The sequence below is a fragment of the Eleutherodactylus coqui genome, chromosome 4, assembly GCF_035609145.1.
Source record: "Eleutherodactylus coqui strain aEleCoq1 chromosome 4, aEleCoq1.hap1, whole genome shotgun sequence".
Taxonomy (NCBI): domain Eukaryota; kingdom Metazoa; phylum Chordata; class Amphibia; order Anura; family Eleutherodactylidae; genus Eleutherodactylus; species Eleutherodactylus coqui.
Genome location: NC_089840.1, coordinates 221,356,645 through 221,380,026, shown reverse-complemented (window position 1 = coordinate 221,380,026; position 23,382 = coordinate 221,356,645). Strand labels below are relative to the sequence as shown.

General features: G+C 44.1%; 1 protein-coding gene across 1 annotated transcript in view; it reads left to right on the top strand.

Moving 5' to 3' along the window:
* Window positions 1-23,382, top strand: part of PCDH15 (protocadherin related 15) — a 1,187,477-nt gene that overhangs the window by 1,047,412 nt on the left and 116,683 nt on the right. Inside the window, exon 29 of the mRNA XM_066601652.1 lies at window positions 10,677-10,853. Within this exon, the coding sequence (XP_066457749.1) occupies window positions 10,677-10,853 (177 nt within the window). The remainder of the gene's footprint in view (window positions 1-10,676; window positions 10,854-23,382) is intronic.

The window sequence follows — 23,382 nt, the reverse complement described above, 5'->3', positions numbered from 1 at the left end:
AGAATTATTTGTTGTGTTCCCCCACCAACTCCCTAGTGATCCATGCTCAGTGAAACAGAGAATTGTCCTACTGAAAGATGGCACTGTGATCAGGGAAGACTTCCTGAAGATATGTGTGCAAATGGTCAGCTAACAGATCCCTGTAGCATTCACCAATCAAGGATTCTGGTGGAATGACCAATTGTTTTAGGCCATGGTAGAAAAATTCTCCACAGACGATGACACCACCACCACCAGCCTGTTGAACCCCAACAGTGCACCCATGGGATATGGTTTCTTGCTGTGCATGACAGATTTGTAACCGTATAGTTCAGCATGAATCAGGACCCGTCACTCTAGGCCGCCCTTCTGCCATGTGTCCAAGGTCCATTGAAATCCTTTCTAGATCCAGGCAAAGTGATGTTGGTGATGATCTAGGGTCATCCAGAGCACCTTTGACAGTTTTTGGCTGTTGAACCCCAGATGATACAAGGTATGCCGCATGGTCATTGTGGAAATTTGTCTAACTTCCCCGCAGTTTTACTGCTAGATCAGTTGCTCTGCTGTGGCACATTCTTGTTGAAATACATGATGTGCCACCTGACACTTGCCTCTGCTGTATGATCTTTTGTAAGATGTCCATCTGTAGTTCAACCAGTTTTGGTACACTTTTGATATCATGGCTCGGGAATCGTCAACAAGTGTGACTGTTTCAGAAATACTGGCACAGCACCTCTGGGCACCAGCAATGTGCCCACAGTCAAAGTCACTCAAGTCACAATGTTTACCCATGACTGCCAAATATTGCCTTCTGTTGTGCAATGAAGAGGGCAGCACATTAACTGAGAGTAGATTGTGAAGTGGCCATCAGGTGGTACCACGTTACTGATCTCAGGATGTCGAACACCAGCTGTTCCTAATTTGTGACTGTTCAGTGTAGATTGACTATAGGCTTTTGGTTGGTGCATATACCGTATTGTATGGAACCTCTGCCTGTTTAACCATGTTCATTTACAACATATGTATTTGCGGACATGTCACTGTTAATACAGCAATAGATATTTGTGCTTACCTAAATATAGTAAATCATATTCTAAAAGCACAATTGGAGTGTAATAATGGACAAATCAATTGCGAGTCTTATTCTGCATAATTTCGACAAAGCAAAAAAGAAAATCAAAGAAAAGACTGAAGATCTCAAAGCTTTTCAAGTTGTATCATTGAAGTACATTGGCACTCCAGTGTTTCAGCTTATTACATAATTAATTACTTTGTTTAGTTATACAACATACCCAGCAAAGTTAATTTGGGAAATTGACTGGTAATGAAAACCATGATACTCCCAGGGTTATTTTTCCTCATACTGATATAAATTAATAATAACAAACCTCGGTGCTGCATATCATCTATATTTCATAAATTACACAGATATTCCATGTTGTGCTTTTTTACAGATAGCTATAGTTAAGCAACTTTAATTTCCAGTTAATTGTGATTGGAAATAATATATAAGCGTTATCAAGGGCCTTTAACATGGACAGATGATTGGGAATGCACAGTTGCCCAAATGTTTGTTTACCCGATTGTTTGTACATGTGAAGATTCTGTAAATTATCTGACAAAGTGGCAAATTATAATTTGTCTAACCATTGATTAATATAAAATAAGGTATTTAGCAATGCTTCTGACTCTGTTTTGCATTCAAAAAATGCTGCAGAATTTGCAACGGAATTTTCAGCTACGGAAAATCCACATCTTCGCCCCATGTGAACATAACCTAAACCACTTTAGGAAGTCCAGGCAACGTTTAACAGTCCCTCCATTTTTACAGGCTCAAAAGTAATTGCAAACTTGACTGATAAGCAGTTTCATCATGGCCCGGTGTGGCCTCTTGCCTCATTATTTCACAACAAATTAAGGAGATAAAAGGTCTTGCATTGATTCCAAGTATTGACTTTATATTTGGTAGCTGTTTATAGAAGCTTTAAATATGCAGTCTGTTAGTGCCAAGGAGACAAACTTTAGGCTGAAATAAACAAATCTATCAAAGAGATAGCATCAAGCTTTAAGAGTGCTCAAATCAATGATTTGGTAACTTCTTTAACCCATTAAGGACCAAGCACCGTAAATTTACGGCACTTGGTACTGGGCTTTAATCCCAGGCGATAGTAAAAATATGGCGCGGGATTAAAGCCCCTGCTTCTGCAATCAAGCAGAAGCAGGTGGGGTTGTCAGCTGTTACTCACAGCTGAGAACCCGAAGGAGAAGTGTTTTAACCATTTCTCCTTTCCCTAGTACACAGCGCTCAATGAGTGCTATGTCCTAAGAAGTGAAAGTGGAAGTATAACTTCCACTACGCGAGCCAGCTGAGATTCCTTGGCACAACAGAGCTACAGGGTCATGGCAGACCCTGATCAGCTCTACCAGTGACTATTGTCACTACAGGGGATGTATTCCACTGTAATTGGAGCACCACTATAATGCAGGGGACCCCACATGCATATTCAGTAGGCCAGTGCAGTGTTCTTTAGCTTCCATGGGATATAGGAGCAGATGATCCACTGCACTACCTTTTATTAACGCCTTAATGCTGAACACAGAATCTCACTTGGGCTCCTGATGTTGCTATCTGGACACTAAAGGACTAGCAACTTGTAGCATAGTCCAATAAGTCATGGTACAAATTGTTTAGGGATGATGGTAGGGTTTATGCGTGGTGCAGACCCCATGAAGCTATGAACTCCAGTTGTCAACAAGGCACTGTGCAGGCTGGTGATGGTTCCATACCAGTGTGGGGTGTGTTCTCTTGACATGTGTTGGGTCCACTGATCTGCCTAAACACACCATTGACCGGTGTCCATTTCGTTTCACTGTTTGGTGACCATTCACCCCTTTATGGACTTGTACCCACGCAATGATGGAATATTTAAGCGGAATAATGCATTGTGTCATCATGCCTAAGTTGTCCAGAATTAGTTTGAGGAGCATTCTGGAGAGTTTATAGGAATGGTGTGGCCTGCAAGTTCACCCAACATAAGCCCAATCAATCATGCATAGGTTGTGGTGGAGAGGTCAATTCACACATGAGATCCCATATCTACAAATACAAAGGAGCTATGAGTAGCTATCCAGATGGCATGGCTCAACGTCCCTCCACAAGTCTTCCAATGACTTGTGGAGTTGATAATACATCAAGTTGTTGCACTTTGCTAGGCTAGAGGGGATCCTATACAATATTAGTTCCTGTCCCATGACTTTTGTTACATCTGTGTACCTGCATAGTAAAATTTCTACTGTGAACCAGAGGATTGCATTTTAGAAAGTAATAACTTTTTTAGGAATCCTTAGGTCAGTTATTCCTTCTCACATGAAGTCTAAAACAGTGACCAAGTGTCTATCGACATACCATTCATGCCATCCATCATTTCTATAGAGAAGAATGATGCCACCTGCCATGGCTAATCATCTGGTCTCTCAAAGCCTATCATGTTTAACAGAGCAGTTCAGAAGTACAGCTAGCTGCTGATGGAATTTTTATTTCAATGGAAGTCTGATCTTTGAATGCTAAAAGTCGAAGAGGTTTGAGAATAAAAAGGGTTAACCGCTTAAAGTATTACAATACTTAATTCTCCTATGAGAGAGAGAGAGAATAAACTTTATTTGATAAGTTATACTGCCGTCTTCTCTGCTTTGCCACTCTAATTACATTATCTTTTTTTTTTCCACTGTGCGTCCTCAACCTCTCGGTTCATGTCAGTGGAGAGACGTGACTTAGCCATGCCCGAGTATGAATTCTACAAAGCTGTAATTAAATACTGCAGTCTACCGTTATCCTGTATCTGAGGACGGGATCTGTACATTTTAATGATTTAAATACATTGTTTCTCCAACCTTGGAAATGAAATGGCTGATGGTTTAAACACGGGTGCTGTCAATGACACCTTGGAGTACGTGGCATTAGTTCTTAAGGTTTGCAGTGCAGTTATGAAAATGGTTTTACATTTCAAATGGTTTAATGTTCGCTTCTCTTCCCACTAGAAGTCTCATAAATAGCTGGCGCTGTAATGCTGGTCATTTCAGAAGACATTGTTTCCTCGATTCCATAGCGGAGGATTTGCCTGAGGAAACATCAAACAAAACCTAACAAATTACTGTAATAGCTCAAACTACTAATCTCTCCATTGTAAATAACTGGCTTTTATAATTCATACTAATTCTGGAGAATAGGGCAGAACAATGCAGATTTATAACTAGCTGGGCTTTCTCAAATGCAAGGAAAACCTATTACCATTATCTGAAACTGGCACAACTCTTGTTTAAAAAGCAGTTCTACTTCATCTTCATCACAATTACACAGTATTATATAATCCTCTACCATAATCCTCTATTTTGATGGCTGGTCCTTTGTTTGCCTGTAGTTGTCTTAAAGCGGCCCAATATTCCCAGAACGAAAATAAGCAGTGGTCACATGTGAGCGTTACCATTCTATTCTCCTATTTCTGGCAGACCCATTGCAATGAATGAAGTGATGTGTGCACGCATGGACCACAGATCAATTCATTTCGAGACACTCAGGATCTCCATTCTTGTGATCAGTTGATCCCGACCACTCAGATACTCATGCTCTACTCAGTGAATATTTTTGTTCTGTGGGTCAAACATTTAATTCTGATCATGATTTGTCCAGTTTATGCTCCCTCATCCCTTTACATTATCGTGATGATGATCATTCTGTATGTTCATGTTTGCACTTTGCATTTCGCTGTTGCTTTTCCTAATGTGTTTCTCTTCAGTAGAAAAATCTCAGCAGCCAGATATTACACAAATAACATTTTGAATGTAAAAACGGCCATCTTTTTGGGGCTTGGTTGTGCTTTTTTCTTCTCTACTAAACTAAAAGCCTTGAACAAAAAAAAATAGGAGAAACAAATATGAACTTTTTTCTTCCCTGGTTTATAGTCTGTGATCCAATAAAATGTTATGCCCCTGGTTTGCACTTTTATGATAAATGTCAAGCGCTGTTGTATGACAGATGGTGCTACAGATATTGTTAATAAAAATTGTATAGAATCATAGAGTTGGAAGTGACCTCCAGGTCCAACCCCCCGCCCAATGCAGGGTTCACTAAATCATCCCAGAGAGGTGTCTGTCCAGCCTCTGTGCCACAGAATATATCATTAATAAAAATTGTATAGAATCATAGAGTTGGAAGTGACCTCCAGGTCCAACCCCCCGCCCAATGCAGGATTCACTAAATCATCCCAGAGAGATGTCTGTCTAGCCTCTGTTTAAACACTTCCATTGAAGGTGAACTCATCACCTTCTGTGGCAACCTGTTCCAATCATTAATCACCCTCATTGTGAAAAAGTATTTTCTGATATCTGATCTGTGTCTTCTCCTTTTCAGTTTCATCCCATTGCTTCTAGTCTTTCCTTGTACAAATGAGAATAAGGCTGATCCCTCTGCACTGTCAGCCCTTCAGATATTTGTAGACAGGTATTAAGTCTCCTCTCAGCCTTCTTTTTGTCAAGCTAAACGTTCCTGGATTCTTTAACCGTTCCTCATAGGACATGGTTTGCAGACCACTCACCACCCTGGTAGATTTTTTCTCAACTTATTCCAGTTTGTCAATTTCTTTTTTAAATTGTGGTGCCTAGAACTGGACACAGTATTCCACATGAGGTCTGACCAAGGAAGAGTAGAGGTGAATAATTACCTTACATTATCTAGACTTTATGCTTCTCTTAATACATCCCAGAATTGTGTTTGCCTTTTTTTTGCTGCAGCACCACACTGTTGACTCGTGTTCAATCTGTGATCTATTAGTATATCCAAGTCTTTTTCACATGTGATGCTGTTAGCCCAATTCCTCCCAATCAGTATGTGCTTTTTTCATTTTTATTTCCCAGATGTAGTAATTTGCATTTCTTCCTGTTAAATATCATTCTGTAGATTGTCGCCTACTGTTCAAGCCTCTCTCAATCCTTTTAAATCCTCTATCTCTCTTCTCTTGTGGTAGCTATCCCTCCTAGCTTTGTGTCGTCGGCAATTACCTCTGCTGCTTCCTTTAGTATCCTAGGATGTAATTAATCTGGACCTGAAGACTTAAATTAATTTAAATTAGCTAAGTGTTTTCTCACTATCTCTACGCCTATGGGTAGCCTGCATTCTTTTATTTCTTCAACAGCACAATAGTTGCATTTACTTTCTGAGAGAAAACACAAACAAAGTTGGAATTCAAAAGTTCTGGCTTCACAACATGATTTTTAAGCAATTCACAATTTTCATCCCACAAACATCCTATAGCATTTTTGAATTTTCTTTTGCTTTTAACATATTCCCAAAATCTTTTTTTGTTGCTTTTGGCCTCTCCTGCAAGCCTTAATTAATTATCAGCTGTAGCTTTTCTGACACTTGTCCTACAGTTTCTGCAGACTGCATTATATTCTCCTTTAGATATGCCCAGCTCTTTCCATTTAATAAACACTTTTTTTTCTATTTAGCATGTTTTAAGTTCTGCGTACATCCACCCTGGTCTCTTTTATTGCTTCCAATTCTTCTTTCTTTTAGGACATTTCTGTCCTTAAGAACATCCATCCATTCGATTCTTCGTACATTCTTAGTCCATTAAAATCTACCTTCCTGAAATACAACCTTGAGGTCTGAGCTTTCTCAGGTATTCCCCCCTTTGTTATTTAAAATTCAAGGATAGCATGATCCCTACCTCCTAAGGTCCCAGCCACCCTTACTTCCTCAACCATTTCCTCCCTGTTGGTAAGAATTAGGTCCAAGATAGCTGATCCTCTTGTTTTCTCTTCTATCTTTTGGAAGATAAAGTTGTCAGCGAGAGCGGATAAGAATTTGTTGGATCCATTACTTTTACCTTAAAGAAATTCTCAACTAATGTCTGGATAGTTAAAATCTCCCATAATCACTATGTCATGCTTTTTTGAGAACTTAGCCATCTGATTAGAAAGAGTTCATCGATATCTTCTGCTTGTCCAGGGGTCCTATAGTAAATGCCTACAATGGTGTCCTTTCTGTTGTTCTCTCCTTATATTCTTATCCAAATAGTTTCTACAGAACTCCCATGCTCTGAAGCTTGAATCTCTGGAGAGATGTATGCTTTTTTAACATACAATGCATTACTTCCTCCCCTTATATTAAGTCTATTTCTTAAAAATAAGTTGTATCCTTTAAGCCTTGTATTCCAATCATCATATTTCCTTCCTGTCTTAGGAGCTCCAATTCTGATCATTTCCCATGCTTTGTGCATTTGTATAGAAACATGTTAGTTTGTGATTGGTGTCTCTTGCTCTTATATTTTTCTTCTAAATTGTTTGTCTTTGTTCTTTCTTTCTACTTCTAATAGCAAGCTTCTCAATTGTATTAATTAGCTGCATAATGTTCTCTGGTCTTTCACTTCTCTTACATATTGTTCTAGTTTAAAGCTGTCCAAATGAGTGTATCAAAGCACCTGCCTAATATATGCTTTCCTGACTTTGTGAGGTGCAACCTGTCTCTAATAAGGAGTCCATCATAAAGGTACTTCACTCAATGGTCTAGAAACCGAAATCCTTGCTGATGGCACCATTGACATGGCCAGTTATTCACCTCTAGAATCCTGTTCCATCTCCTTATTCCACGGCCATCCAATGGGATGAAGAATGAGATGACTACCTGTGCTCCTAGTTCCATCCCTTACCTGCCTAGGTCTTCAAAGTCTCTGCAAATAGTTACAAGATCCTTTTTTGCTATGTCATTTATCCCTATATGTATTAGTAGGAATAAGTAGTAGTATGTAGAATTGAAGAGTCTTGATAGCATATCAGACACATCTTTGATTTGTGTACCTGGAAGACAGTACATCTGTAGTAAAGTTATGTCAGGTCTTCAGATAGCTGCCTCTGTTCCTTTCAAAAGGGACCCCCCAACCACCACTCTTCTGTTCTTCTTTACAACATCACTTCTTTTTCTCTATCTAAGAGAATTATGAGTGCTTACTTGATTGTTCTTTGTGGGAAAAATATTTCTTGATGTACTTCTTTGTTGTTCTCCTGCATGAGAGCCTAGTACCGATTCCTGAGCAGTATGGATGCTAACTGACTCCTGATCCTCCTACTTCATTGGGTCACATACTTCCATTCCTCTGCGTTTGTAGATACACTGAAAATGTATTTTTCTTCAACATTCTAAAGAGTTACTTCTGTTCAGTCAAGGAAGTCTTCATCCGCACACTGCCCCCCAGAACATCACACCAGCAGTGAGGGCAGTGTGCCAATCCACAGCAAAATCAGGATTGAGGCACTCACCCCCAGGTCTCCAGACAGGAACACGGCCATTGTCTGTGCCCAAACTAAACCTGGATTTATCTCTGAAGACACCCTGGTTCCACTCTGTAGCAATCCAGTTTTGTTGTTCACAACACCACTGCAAACGGCCGCAATGGTGGGTGGGTGTCACAATCAGTACACATGAGTGCTGTAAAAACCAAATGTCCTTTATCCAAGCACCAGGAAATGATTCCAACAGACACAGGGGCCTGTAATGATAGTGCCACTTGTCTCTTGATGGGGCACAACAAAACAGTTGTAACTGCTAGTGCTTGTTAGATGATAAGACGATCCTCTCTACTGGTGGTATGTCAAGGGCATCCTCTGCCCAGTTGCCTTGTTTACATACCCTCACGCATTCACTGGTCCCAACACCTCCTGACAGTCTGGTCAGAACAGCCTATGTGGCATTCAAATAATGCATCCCCTCTCAAACTCTGTAAACTGGGAGAATTCTATTGACTACATTCTAGAAGTATGTCTTGTCAGCAAGCTCCCCACAAGTGGAAACAGAGACTCACTACACAAAAGTCGCCTCTGAGAGCCTTTTTGTAGACAGAGGGTGGAACCGATTTTAGGGCCTCAGGTGCTAAGACCATTCATGTAGTCATGTCACAGTTCTAATTATTTACATATCTGCCTCAGATGTAACTGTATCCTAAATTTTTCAGCAAAAAGACAATTCCTTCTAGGTGCATGATTTTTTTTGATAGAGAATATATGCTTCTTCAGACCTATCTATTATACCTGAGGGAAAACCCTAAGCAGGTCCAAAGCTTGCTATAACATCATCTCTTTTTGTCAGCCATTAAAAAGTTTCATATCTAAAAGATTACTATGTTTCTCTTACTGAGAATAATCACATTTTGCTCTACTGGCTAACACTGTATCAAAAGTTTTTCTTCTGGTCAAAAAACACATGCACCAAGTCGATATGAAGTTATTACCAACTAATGAACAAATGTCAAAAAACAGAGAACAGAATGCGTTACTATATAAGGGACAGATAGTCCTGTGGGTCATCAATAGTACCAGGAGAGTACTTTGGTTGTCAAAACCTCCATGAGTTTTCTCTCTTGAATTCTCTGAAACATGAAGCAAATGGAAGGTGGAATCACTTGTTTGAATAACGCAGGGATATATAAGCAAGCCGCACAGACCAAATGCCAAATGATCGATTACTTGTGAGTATCCAGAGGGATGTCACATAGATGGAAAAAGAAATAAATAGGAGATTTAGGTAGTATTACTTATTCTATAATTCATGAGATAATGCATAAAATGGCATCCCAAAACTTGACAAGTTTCTGACACTCCCAGAAAATGTGTAAGAGAGTACCCCCCTAGGCTCCACAATATAGTGGAGAGGTAGCAGGATAAATTTGGTGGAGTCTGGAGGGGACCCTATAACATCAAGTCAGAATTTTAAACCTTGTTTCTTGCATCCTGATAGATAAGGAAGAGTTATAGGTCATCGTATATAACCGTGTACGTTGATCTTGTAAGAATTGAACATGCTGGTCTCTTTCCCAGTTAAAGAGATATGTGGAATGCCTTCCCTCTGATGGGAGAACAAGCAATCTATAAAGATTTTTTTTTTTGCTGCTTCTCTCACTTTTCTGCTGTCCTTCTCTTTGTCTATATCTTTATATTTACCTTTACCAGATACTGACTCGACTAGTAATCGACTATTGTAATGTTTGGAAATTTTCCTCAGTTGTGGACTAAGGGTGCATGTTAATTTTTACATACAGGGGTGGACAAAAATATGGAAACACTGAACAAAATGTATGCCTTAAGTTACATGGGATTATAACTTATATTTCAATAAGACATGTGAAGACCTATTTTAAGTAGAGTTAATATGACACAGCTGCTGCTGGCAGAAGTGAACATCTCCCTGAGCAACAAGATTACATAGGTCAGGGGTTTGAGCCACTCAGCGGCTGTTGCCAGCTGGCTCCCATAACCACCCAGAGCAGGGCAAGAGGTGAAGTAAACACAATTTTGGTGGGAAAGCTCTCAACCAAGTAGTGGCCAAAAGGGCAGCTCAGTGCTAATGATTGAAATCCCATGGATTTCAAACAGTGTTTCCATATTTTGTCCACCCCTTCAGCAGTTTTTTGACTTTTCAGGTCTCACTATGCCCTTCTACATCCTTCAGGACTAGTTTGTCCCTAAAACTATTTTCATGCTCTACTGACCTTCAGTCTTATGTTCATTTTGTATGTCTTATTGGTAAAATGCCTATTCCTGCTCGAGAACTGTATTTTATTTTTGCAATAGAATTAGAATAAAAAGACATACACCTAAAAAGATCTAATGTACTGAACTACTTCTTGTTTGTGTCTATTTTCTCTCAGTACCTTAGAACGTTATGTCCAGGACCAGATCCCAGGAGCAGCAGTTGTAGTGGAATCGATCGGAGCTAGAAGGTACGGAGATGGTTTTTCAGAAGAGGACTACACTCAATGTGACTTGATGGTTTATGCTGTTGATCCGCTAACAAACCGAGCTATATCCCGTAATGAACTGTATAAGTAAGTATACTTTGAAGACCTACTTACATTTCTAAAAAGTTTAGAATAAAAACTTACATACGTTTATTTATTTTTTTATTCCCTGTAAGACATAAACAATAACAGTGTAAAACATCAAGTACATGGATAGAAGAGCACTTTTGTGCCAATAGCGGACTGCTTACAACAGTCCGCAATACCTAGCTGTTCAACGTTCTTGTTACTGTTCCTTAGAGAGGAAGTATCCTTTCACAATATCTTATTGATGAAGAATTAAGGCATGGCATTGTCTCTTTGTGAAAGCAGCTGCAACTTGTCATGTGATAAGATGAGGTGAGAGTTCACCTGAAGCTCCTGCCGTGATGGGAACAGAAAATCATTTGTTATGGAACATTGTAGGTTATTTCAAAGAAAAAACTAACAAAAGAGAGGTCTGCAAGTACTGACCGTTCTTCGTGTGACTATCATTATGTTATAAATCTGATTGTTAGAAAAAAATGAATTATCAACTGCTACTAATGAATATAGGCAAGTAACACAACAAGAAAACAACTTTTGTACTGTCTATCTTAAAGGGGTTCAGACATTAAAAAAAAAAATCTATACTTACCTATTCCTCCCCCATCAGTCTACTTACCAGATCTTCACTTTCTCTATTTTCTCCTGTCTCCTGTAGTCTGGGGGAGTAACTTCACCTTCAACCTTTGAGGTTACGTACATTGGTTGGCAGTCTTCTTCCTGCCAGCCAATGTGCGTTACGTCCCAGCTCACAGGCCAGCAGGGGGATTGCCGATCTTTTTCAGAGATTGCTTATGTGAGCTGTATCTGAAATAGATTACCATTCCTTCCTTGGCAGTGAAGCTACAGCAGAGGGATGTGACCTTCACTGACCCAGCAGAAAGGAATGTGAGGAATGCCAGCTTTATAATAAGAGAAGCTCAGTCATGAGAAGATGTGGTAAGGATTCTGATGATGAAGTAATAGGTGAGTATAGAATATATATTTTTTTTAATGACAAAATCCCTTTAAGGGTGTCTTCACACTTGCCAGAAAATCGCACGTTTTTTAGTGATTTAAGAGTGCGTGAAAACGCAGAATTATGAAACCAATGATTTTCAATGATTTCCTTCATATTTGCAATGTTTTCAGTCATGCAAGAAAAAAAAATCACAGCATGTTATTTCTTTCGTTTTTTTTTTTTTATCTCCCATGTTTCCCTATGAAGCCTCCTTTTTTATTGCATCACAAAGTACAAACGTGCAAATTTCGTGTGATGCGATGCCTTTTTAACATTAGAAAGCCCTATTGATTTTCATGTTAAAAAATCGCGGCAAGATCATGTTTAAAAAATAGTGTGAGAAAATCGCAAGTGGCAGTGATATTTTTGCGAGAAAAGCAGCTCTGACACTCAAAAATCACGGAAAAGGGTCACCATATTGTGATCTCCACTGGGTAGGAGCCCTAAGGGTGGTTATACACAGGCAAGAAAATTGTGAGATTTTCACCTGATGCGAGAGTCAGTAAAAAAGCAGATTATGAAACCAATGATTTTCAATGCTTTCCTTCCCATCTGCGATGTTTTCACTGATTCGATGTTGAGAGAACAAAAAATAGTGGCTTGCTTTATCTTTCTGCAATTTTTTTAATCTCCCATGTATTCCTATGGAGCCTCCTTTTTTATTGCATCACAACGCAACAAACTTGCGATGCAATACGATTTTAACATTAGGAAGTCTTGTTGACTTTTGCAATAAAAAAAAGCACATTTTTATCACATGATTTCATTGCGGGCGGCAGCAATGCGATGCAAGATTTTTTTACCAAAAAAAAAACATTGCTAATGCCTAAAAATCATGGGAACAAAGACGGCGATTTTTTTACGACAAAATCGTGATCGCTAATAATGAAACTAGCCTAAGACAGTTTGCGAACATTAGCTATTAATTAAAGCTAAAAAATAAATTTTGTCATGAAAACTCCTTGAAAGAATTGTTCATAATTGAAGGGGTTGTCTGAGTTGTAAAACATCTGAACAACCACTTCCCCATGCATTAAAATACCAAATGGTGATATACTCACTCCTGCCTGGTCCCTTGTTTCACTCCTGCTTGGTCCTCCGCTCTGGTCTGCTGTCCTGACCAGTTTATGGGATGTATAGTGGCTGCAGCCAATAACAGAGCTCAGAGATTGACCACAGATCTCTGTTAGTGGCTGCAGCCTTTGTGACATCCCTCAAACCGTGTTGGACTGCAGCTGTAAACACAGACCGGACTGGGGCTGCATTGAGGAATGGTTCACGCTAACCAACTTTCCTTACAAAACATATTTGTCAATAACCTGCCTTTGTGCACCTTCATTTAAGGGGCAAAGCACTTATGCAACCCACACTAAGAATCTCATCCTCTCCTTAATTGAAACACCTGTTGACAATTAGTCCTTGGACAAATTATTAACACAGAAGTTCACTTACTTTTTCTCCCTACTCTTTAGATGTTTAGTTAATGTGCTTAAAAAACAACATGAACGGTACAACTAATTGCGTGTTATTACCTTAGCTAGGTTGTGTTTGCTTATAATTGTGTGTTAGATAACAAATAGAGATGAGCGAACACCAAAATGTTCGGGTGTTCATTATTCGGAACGAACTTCCCGCGATGTTCGAGGGTTCGTTTCGAACAACGAACCCCATTGAAGTCAATGGGCGACCAGAGCATTTTTGTATTTCGCCGATGCTCGCTAAGGTTTTCATGTGTGAAAATCTGGGCAATTCAAGAAAGTGATGGGAATGACACAGAAACGGATAGGGCAGGCGAGGGGCTACATGTTGGGCTGCATCTCAAGTTCACAGGTCCCACTATTAAGCCACAATACCGGCAAGAGTGCCCCCCCCCCTCCCAACAACTTTTACTTCTGAAAAGCCCTCATTAGCATGGCATACCTTTGCTAAGCACCACACTAGCTACAACAAAGCACAATCACTGCCTGGATGACACTCCGCTGCCACTTCTCCTGGGTTACATGCTGACCAACCGCCCCCCCTCCCCCCCACAGCGCACACCAAAGTGTCCCTGCGCAGCCTTCAGCTGCCCTCATGCCACGCCACACTCATGTCTATTTAGAAGTGCGTCTGCCATGAGGAGGAACCGCAGGCACACACTGCAGAGGGTTGGCACGGCTAGGCAGCGACCCTCTTTAAAAGGGGTGGGGCGATAGCCCACAATGCTGTACAGAAGCAATGAGAAATAGAATCCTGTGCCACCGCCATCAGGAGCTGCACACGTAGGCATAACAATGGGGAACCTATGTGCCACACACTATTCATTCTGTCAAGGTGTCTGCATGCCCCAGTTAGACCGGGCTTTTTAATTCATAGACACAGGCAGGTACAACTCCCTATTGTGAAGTCCCTGTGGACCGACAGCATGGGTGGGTGCCAGGAAGCCACCGGCGGTACATAGAAATATCCCATTGCATTGCCCAACACAGCTGAGGTAGTAATGTCGTGCATAATGCAGGTGGGCTTCGGCCCACACTGCATGCCGCAGTCAGACTGGGGTTCTTTAGAAGTGGACACATGTAGGTTAAACTCCCTGTGGACCCACTGCCTGGGTGGGTGCCAGGAAGCCACCGGCGGTACATAGAAATATCCCATTGCATTGCCCAACACAGCTGTGGTAGTAATGTCGTGCGTAATACAGGTGGGCTTCGGCCCACACTGCATGCCCCAGTCTGACCGGGGTTCTTTACAAGTGGACACATGTAGGTTACACTCCCTGTGGACCCACTGCCTGGGTGGGTTCCAGGAAGCCACCGGCGGTACATAGAAATATCCCATTGCATTGCCCAACACAGCTGAGGTAGTAATGTCGTGCGTAATACAGGTGGGCTTCGGCCCACACTGCATGCCCCAGTCAGACTGGGGTTCTTTAGAAGTGTACAGATGTATTAAAAACTCCGTGTGCACCTACAGCATGGGTGGCTCCCTGGAACCCACCGGCGGTACACAAAAATATCCCATTGCATTGCCCAACACAGCTGAGGTAACGTCAGCTGTAATGCAGGTGGGCTAAAAATTAATTTGATTACACTGTAGGCGAGGGCCCACAAAAATTGCTGTATCAACAGTACTAATGTACATCCCAAAAATTGGCCATGGCCAGCCAAGAGGGCAGGTGAAACCCATTAATCGCTTTGGTTAATGTGGCTTAAGTGGTAACTAGGCCTGGAGGCAGCCCAGTGTAACGAAAAATTGGTTCAAGTTAAAGTTCCAACGCTTTTAAGCGCATTGAAACTTATAAAAATTGTTCAGAAAAATTATTTGAGTGAGCCTTGTGGCCCTAAGAAAAATTGCCCGTTCAGCGTGATTACGTGAGGTTTCAGGAGGAGGAGCAGGAGGAGGAGGAGGAATATTAGACACAGATTGATGAAGCAGAAATGTCCCCGTTTTGGATGGTGAGAGAGAACGTAGCTTCCATCCGCGGGTGCAGCCTACGTATTGCTTACGTATCGCTGCTGTCCGCTGGTGGAGAACAGAAGTCTGGGGAAATCCAGCCTTTGTTCATCTTGATGAGTGTTAGCCTGTCGGCACTGTCGGTTGACAAGCGGCTACGCTTATCTGTGATGATTCCCCCAGCCGCACTAAACACCCTCTCCGACAAGACGCTAGCCGCAGGACAAGCAAGCACCTCCAGGGCATACAGCGCTAGTTCAGGCCACGTGTCCAGCTTCGACACCCAGTAGTTGTAGGGGGCAGAGGCGTCACCAAGGATGGTCGTGCGATCCGCTACGTACTCCCTCACCATCCTTTTACAGTGCTCCCGCCGACTCAGCCGTGACTGGGGAGCGGTGACACAGTCTTGGTGGGGAGCCATAAAGCTGGCCAGGCCCTTAAAGACTGTTGCACTGCCTGGGATGTACATGCTGCTCGATCTACGCACATCCCCTGCTACCTTGCCCTCGGTACTGCGCCTTCTGCCACTAGCGCTGTCGGCTGGGAATTTTACCATCAGCTTGTCCGCAAGGGTCCTGTGGTATAGCAACACTCTCGAACCCCTTTCCTCTTCGGGAATCAGAGTGGGCAGGTTCTCCTTATACCGTGGATCGAGCAGTGTGTACACCCAGTAATCCGTCGTGGCCAGAATGCGTGCAACGCGAGGGTCACGAGAAACGCATCCTAACATGAAGTCAGCCATGTGTGCCAGGGTACCTGTACGCAACACATGGCTGTCCTCACTAGGAAGATCACTTTCAGGATCCTCCTCCTCCTCCTCCTCAGGCCATACACGCTGAAAGGATGACAGGCAATCAGCCGGTGTACCGTCAGCAGCGGGCCAAGCTGTCTCTTCCCCCTCCTCCTCATCCTCCTCATGCTCCTCCTCCTCCTCCTGTACGCGCTGAGAAATAGACAGGAGGGTGCCCTGACTATCCAGCGGCATACTGTCTTCCCCCGCCCCCGTTTCCGAGCGCAAAGCAGCTGCCTTTATGGTTTGCAGGGAATTTCTCAAGATGCATAGCAGAGGAATGGTGACGCTAATGATTGTAGCATCGCCGCTCACCACCTGGGTAGACTCCTCAAAATTACCAAGGACATGGCAGATGTCTGCCAACCAGGCCCACTCTTCTGAAAGGAATTGAGGAGGCTGACTCCCACTGCGCCGCCCATGTTGGAGTTGGTATTCGACTATAGCTCTACGTTGTTCATAGAGCCTGGCCAACATGTGGAGCGTAGAGTTCCACCGTGTGGGCACGTCGCACAGCAGTCGGTGCACTGGCAGCTTAAAGTGATGTTGCAGGGTGCGCAGGGTGGCAGCGTCCGTGTGGGACTTGCGGAAATGTGCGCAGAGCCGGCGCGCCTTTCCGAGCAGGTCTGACAAGCGTGGGTAGCTTTTCAGAAAGCGCTGAACCACCAAATTAAAGACGTGGGCCAGGCATGGCACGTGAGGCTGCCGAGCTGCAGAGCCGCCACCAGGTTACGGCCGTTGTCACACACGACCATGCCCGGTTGGAGGCTCAGCGGCGCAAGCCAGCGGTCGGTCTGCTGTGTCAGACCCTGCAGCAGTTCGTGGGCCGTGTGCCTCTTATCGCCTAAGCTGAGTAGTTTCAGCACGGCCTGCTGACGCTTGCCCACCGCTGTGCTGCCACACCGCTCGACACCGACTGCTGGCGACATGCTGCTGCTAACACATCTTGATTGCGAGACAGAGGAGGAGGAGGAGGAGGGTGCTTTAGTGGAGGAAGCATACACCTCCGCAGATACCACCACCGAGCTGGGGCCCGCAATTCTGGGGGTGGGTAGGACGTGAGCGGTCCCAGGCTCTGACTCTGTCCCAGCCTCCACTAAATTCACCCAATGTGCCGTCAGGGAGATGTAGTGGCCCTGCCCGCCTGTGCTTGTCCACGTGTCCGTAGTTAAGTGGACCGTGGCAGTAACCGCGTTGGTGAGGGCGCGTACAATGTTGCGGGAGACGTGGTCATGCAGGGCTGGGACGGCACATCGGGAAAAGTAGTGGCGACTGGGAACTGAGTAGCGCGGGGCCGCCGCCTCCATGATACTTTTGAAGGACTCCGTTTCCACAACCCTATACGGCAGCATCTCAAGGCTGATGAATTTTGCGATGCGGACGGTTAACGTTTGAGCGTGCGGGTGCGTGGCGGCATACTTGCGCTTGCGCTCCAACAGTTGCGCAAGCGACGGCTGGACGGTGCGCTGAACTACACTGCTGGATGGGGCCGAGGACAGCGGAGGTGAGGGTGTGGGTGCAGGCCAGGAGACGGTAGTGCCTGTGTCCTGAGAGGGGGGTTGCATCTCAGTGGCAGGTTGGGGCACAGGGGGAGAGGCAGGGGTGCAAACCGGAGGCGCTGAACGGCCTTCGGCCCACCTTGTGGGGTGCTTGGCCATCATATGTCTGCGCATGGTGGTGGTGGTGAGGCTGTTGGTGTTGGCTCCCCGGCTGAGCTTTGCGCGACAAAGGTTGCACACCACTGTTCGTCGGTCGTCAGGCGTCTCTGTGAAAAACTGCCAGACCTTAGAGCACCTCGGCCTCTGCAGGGTGGCATGGCGCGAGGGGGCGCTTTGGGAAACACTTGGTGGATTATTCGGTCTGGCCCTGCCTCTACCCCTGGCCACCGCACTGCCTCTTGCAACCTGCCCTGCTGATGCCCTTGACTCCCCCTCTGAAGACCTGTCCTCCTGAGTAAGCGTTGCACACCAGGTGGGGTCAGTCACCTCATCGTCCTGCTGCTCTTCCTCCGAATCCTCTGTGCGCTGCTCCCTCGGACTTACTGCCCTTACTACTACCTCACTGCAAGACAACTGTGTCTGATCGTCATCGTCCTCCTCACCCACAGAAAGTTGTTGAGACAGTTGGCGGAAGTCCCCAGCCTCTTCCCCCGGACCCCGGGAACTTTCGAATGGTTGGGCATCAGTGACGATAAACTCCTCTGGTGGGAGAGGAACCGCTGCTGCCCAATCTAAGCAGGGGCCCGAGAACAGTTCCTGGGAGTGTTCCCGATCCTGAGCAGGTGTCATTGTAGTGGAGTGAGGAGGCTGGGAGGAAGGAGGAGCAGCAGACAGAGGATTCGGATTTGCAGCAGTGGACGGCGCAGAACTGCGGGTAGACGATAGGTTGCTCGAAGCACTTTCTGCCATCCAGGACAGGACCTGCTCACACTGCTCATTTTCTAATAACCGTCTCCCGCGTGGACCCATTAATTGGGCGATGAATGTGGGGACACCAGAAACGTGCCTCTCTCCTAATCGCGCAGCAGTCGGCTGCGACACACCTGGATCAGGAGCTCGGCCTGTGCCCACACCCTGACTTGGCCCTCCGCGTCCTCGGCCGCGTCCACGTCCTCTAGGCCTACCCCTACCCCTCAGCATGCTGTATTACCAGTGATTTGATTTCACAGGCAGCTAATAAATTGGCGCAAGACTGCAGGCCAAATATAATTTTTTTCCCTTTTTTGAAAACGAAAGGCCCCACTGTCTCTAGTGAATGTATAATCTAAGTTTAATAACTGTGCTGTTTTCCTGCTAATGTGTCACAGAACGTGAGGGTAGCAGAGTTATTAACTGTGGCAGAGCAGGTATTTTTTTTCCCAATTAAGGAAAGCAAATGGCAAAGCCAGGAGTAAAACGTAGCTGGGTGCGTCTGATTTTTACAGGTTGCACACGCAGCCGACACGTGTCCACCGGCGTTAGGACGGACAGAGGCAGGACAAATAGAATTATTTTCCGTTTTTTTGCACCAAAAGGCAGCACTGCGTATATTCTATGAACATGAGAAGTTTAATAACTGTGCTGTTTTCCTGCTAATGTGTCACAGAACGTGAGGGTAGCAGAGTTATTAACTGTGGCAGAGCAGGTATTTTTTTTCCCAATTAAGGAAAGCAAATGGCAAAGCCAGGAGTAAAACGTAGCTGGGTGCGTCTGATTTTTACAGGTTGCACACGCAGCCGACACGTGTCCACCGGCGTTAGGACGGACAGAGGCAGGACAAATAGAATTATTTTCCGTTTTTTTGCACCAAAAGGCAGCACTGCGTATATTCTATGAACATGAGAAGTTTAATAACTGTGCTGTTTTCCTGCTAATGTGTCACAGAACGTGAGGGTAGCAGAGTTATTAACTGTGGCAGAGCAGGTATTTTTTTTCCCAATTAAGGAAAGCAAATGGCAAAGCCAGGAGTAAAACGTAGCTGGGTGCGTCTGATTTTTACAGGTTGCACACGCAGCCGACACGTGTCCACCGGCGTTAGGACGGACAGAGGCAGGACAAATAGAATTATTTTCCGTTTTTTTGCACCAAAAGGCAGCACTGCGTATATTCTATGAACATGAGAAGTTTAATAACTGTGCTGTTTTCCTGCTAATGTGTCACAGAACGTGAGGGTAGCAGAGTTATTAACTGTGGCAGAGCAGGTATTTTTTTTCCCAATTAAGGAAAGCAAATGGCAAAGCCAGGAGTAAAACGTAGCTGGGTGCGTCTGATTTTTACAGGTTGCACACGCAGCCGACACGTGTCCACCGGCGTTAGGACGGACAGAGGCAGGACAAATAGAATTATTTTCCGTTTTTTTGCACCAAAAGGCAGCACTGCGTATATTCAATGAATAATAACTGTGTTGTGGCCCTGCCTATACAATTCTTTCCCTGCAGTATCAATGGAGGGTGCAATGCTCTGCAGAGGCGATTTTGAGAAGCAAAAAAATATGCAGCACAGCTAACAGCAGCCAGCACAGTACTGCACACGGTTAAATATGGCCCTAGAAAGGACCGTTGAGGTTCTTGAAGGCTACACTCACTCCTAACACTCTCCCTGCCTATGCAGCACTTCTGTCCCTAATGCCGGGTGCAACGCTCTGCAGAGGCGATTTTGAGAAAAAAAATAATTGCCACTGCTAACAGCAGCCAACACACAGCTATCAGTGGCCCTAATAAGGACCTTTGGGGGGTCTTGAAGCCTACACTAACTACCAATTCTTTCCCTACAGCAGCTCCGGTACAAACAGCACTGTCCCTCATCTAACTCACACGGCATCTGAGGCGAGCCGCGGGAGGGGCCGACTTTTATATTAGGCGGACACCTGATCACCCCAGCCACTCACAGCAGGGGGGTGGTATAGGGCTGGAACAACACAGGGGGGAGTTGTAATGCCTTCCCTGTCTTTCTATTGGCCAGAAAAGCGCGCTAACGTCTCAGGGAAGGAAGTGAAAGTAACCAGAACACCGCATGGTGTTCGTTACGAATAACGAACATCCCGAACACCCTAATATTCGCACGAATATCAAGCTCGGAAGAACACGTTCGCTCATCTCTAATAACAAACAAACCACATTTCATTAGTAATCAATTCAGAAATCTACATAATTCTCATGGGATCACTTACGTTTTCTTGCCGCTGTATGTAAAAAGTAACTAGTAGAGATGAGCGAACATAGTAGAAAATGTAATCGACTGGAGTCGTATGACAGAAACAAACGGAGCCGAACAACCTCACAGATTATAATGGTGCCTGTTTGTTTTTTGTCATGCTGCCCAGCCTTTTCCAAAATGAAACTGCACAGCATGCTGCTCTATTTTGTCAGGTAATTTTAACGGAACAAAGCCTAAAGGGGTTGTACAGTTACTGGACGCTTTATCCTAATAGTGGTAACTGCATTATATTAACAAACAGAGCAGTACTTACTCCTCCTCTGCTGCTCTGACCTCCCGATGCAGCCCCACCATGGCAACGTTTTTTATGGCAGATGATGTCACTGGAGGTCAGATGACAGCTGCAGCCAATCAGTGGCTGTAGCACCACCGCCCATTCTCCTAGTATCACTTAATTGGCCATAGCGGGGTATGTATCCAGGCACTTGACAACCCTTTAATGACACTAAAAGCCAAAGCAAGTGTACACCTAAAATATAAATTTGGATTGGCTAACTGTAACTGGCACAGTTCTAACTTGAAACAATCAATGGATGGTATGCTAGACGTGACATCCTCAAACACGTCCGGCAAAGAACAGACGACTACAACTCATTTATTGGAGGTCCCAGTGGTCAAACACCCACCCATAATAAAGTTATCCTCTAGTCCATGGATAAGGAAAAACTTTATAACTTGTTCAACCCCTTTAATAACAATTTAAAAGACTGGTCTTAAATAGAGATGAGCGAGCGTACTCGTCCGAGCTTGATGCTCGTTCGAGTATTAGGGTACTCGAGATGCTCGTTACTCGAGACGAGCACCACGCGGTGTTGGAGTCACTTCCATTTTTTTCCCAGAAAAGTTTGCGCCGCTTTCTGGCCAATAGAAACACAGGGAAGGCATTACAACTTCCTCCTGTGAAGTTCCAGCCCTATCCCACCCCCCTGCAGTGAGTGGCTGGGGAGATCAGGTGACACCCGAGTATATAAACTGGGGCCGGCCGCGGCTCGCCACAGATGCACACTGAGAGGGAAAGTGCCGTCCTGCTGTAGCTGCTCTAGGGAGAGTGTTAGGCTGTTATCTTCATCTTCAAGAACCCCAACGGTCCTTCTTAGGGCCACATCTGACCGTGTGCAGTACTGTTGAGGCTGCTTTTAGCAGTTTTGCACATTTTTTTTGTATATCGGGCGTGCAGACCATAACGTCCTCAGTCTGCAGTCATTTTACAGAGTATAGGGGCAGTACTGGTAAGGCAGGGACAGTGGTACAGGGAAAGAGATATACTGGCTATATAGGCAGTGGGCTTTTTCAAAAAAATTGGAAAAAAAAATCTTTGGGCTGCCTGTGACCGTGTTCAGTTTACTGCGTGTCTGCTGAGGGTAATAGTCGCTCATTATTACCCAGCTAAGCGTTACAGCAGGCTTGCGCATAATTGTTTCCTGGCTCTGCTGTGTCCATTACATGATCGCTGTCATCCCGCCAGAGGGAAAGAGTATACATATATATACGCTGCATACGGTGTCTGTCTGGTTTTTCACCTCACCATTTTAAAAAATTGAAGCAAAATACAAATGGAACTAATACTGTGCTCCCCCTATACTGCTGCTAGTGATATGTTACTGGGGCCTGTCTAGACTGCTACTACTACTGAAATGGAACTAATACTGTGCTCCCCCTATACTGCTGCTAGTGATATGTTACTGGGGCCTGTCTAGACTGCTACTACTACTGAAATAGAACTAATACTGTGCTCCCCCTATACTGCTGCTAGTGATATGTTACTGGGGCCTGTCTAGACTGCTACTACTACTGAAATGGAACTAATACTGTGCTCCCCCTATGCTGTTGCTTTGGAATTGTTACTGGGGCCTGTCTTGACTGCTACTATTACTGAAATGGGCGGTTGGGCAGCATGTTACCCAGGAGAAGTGGCAGTGGAGTGTCATGCAGGCAGTGATTGTGCTTTGTTGGAGGTAGTGTGGTGCTTAGCTAAGGTATGCATTGCTAATGAGGGCTTTTTAGAAGTAAAAGTTGTTGGGAGGGGGGGGGGCACTCTTGCCGCTATTGTGGCTTAATAGTGGGACCTGGGAACTTGAGATGCAGCCCAACATGTAGCCCCTCGCCTGCCCTATCCGTTGCTGTGTCGTTCCCATCACTTTCTTGAATTTCCCAGATTTTCACAAATGAAAGCCTTAGCGGAGCATAGGTCCCATACAAAAATGCTCGCCCATTGACTTCAATGGGGTTCGTTACTCGAAACGAACCCTCGAGCATCGCGGGAAGTTCGACTCGAGTAACGAGCACTCGAGCATTTTGGTGCTCGCTCATCTCTAGTCTTAAACTATAAGAAGCATTTGTGCCTCTGTTATTTTGATAACTCATGTTTTCTTAGTATAATATTACACCAGAAACCATTAAATATGCAATATTAGGTGATATGGCCCTAACAAAACATTATACATATATAATTACAGATTACAAATTTACTTTTTTTCATATTTAACATACTTAAATATACACATTTTTGAAATATCTTAAAAATTTGACTGCTTTATAGTGAATAAATCTACTATGTATCTCATAGACTTTCGTATTATTTGGAGATTATTAGTAATTAAGAATATTCAACCTGTT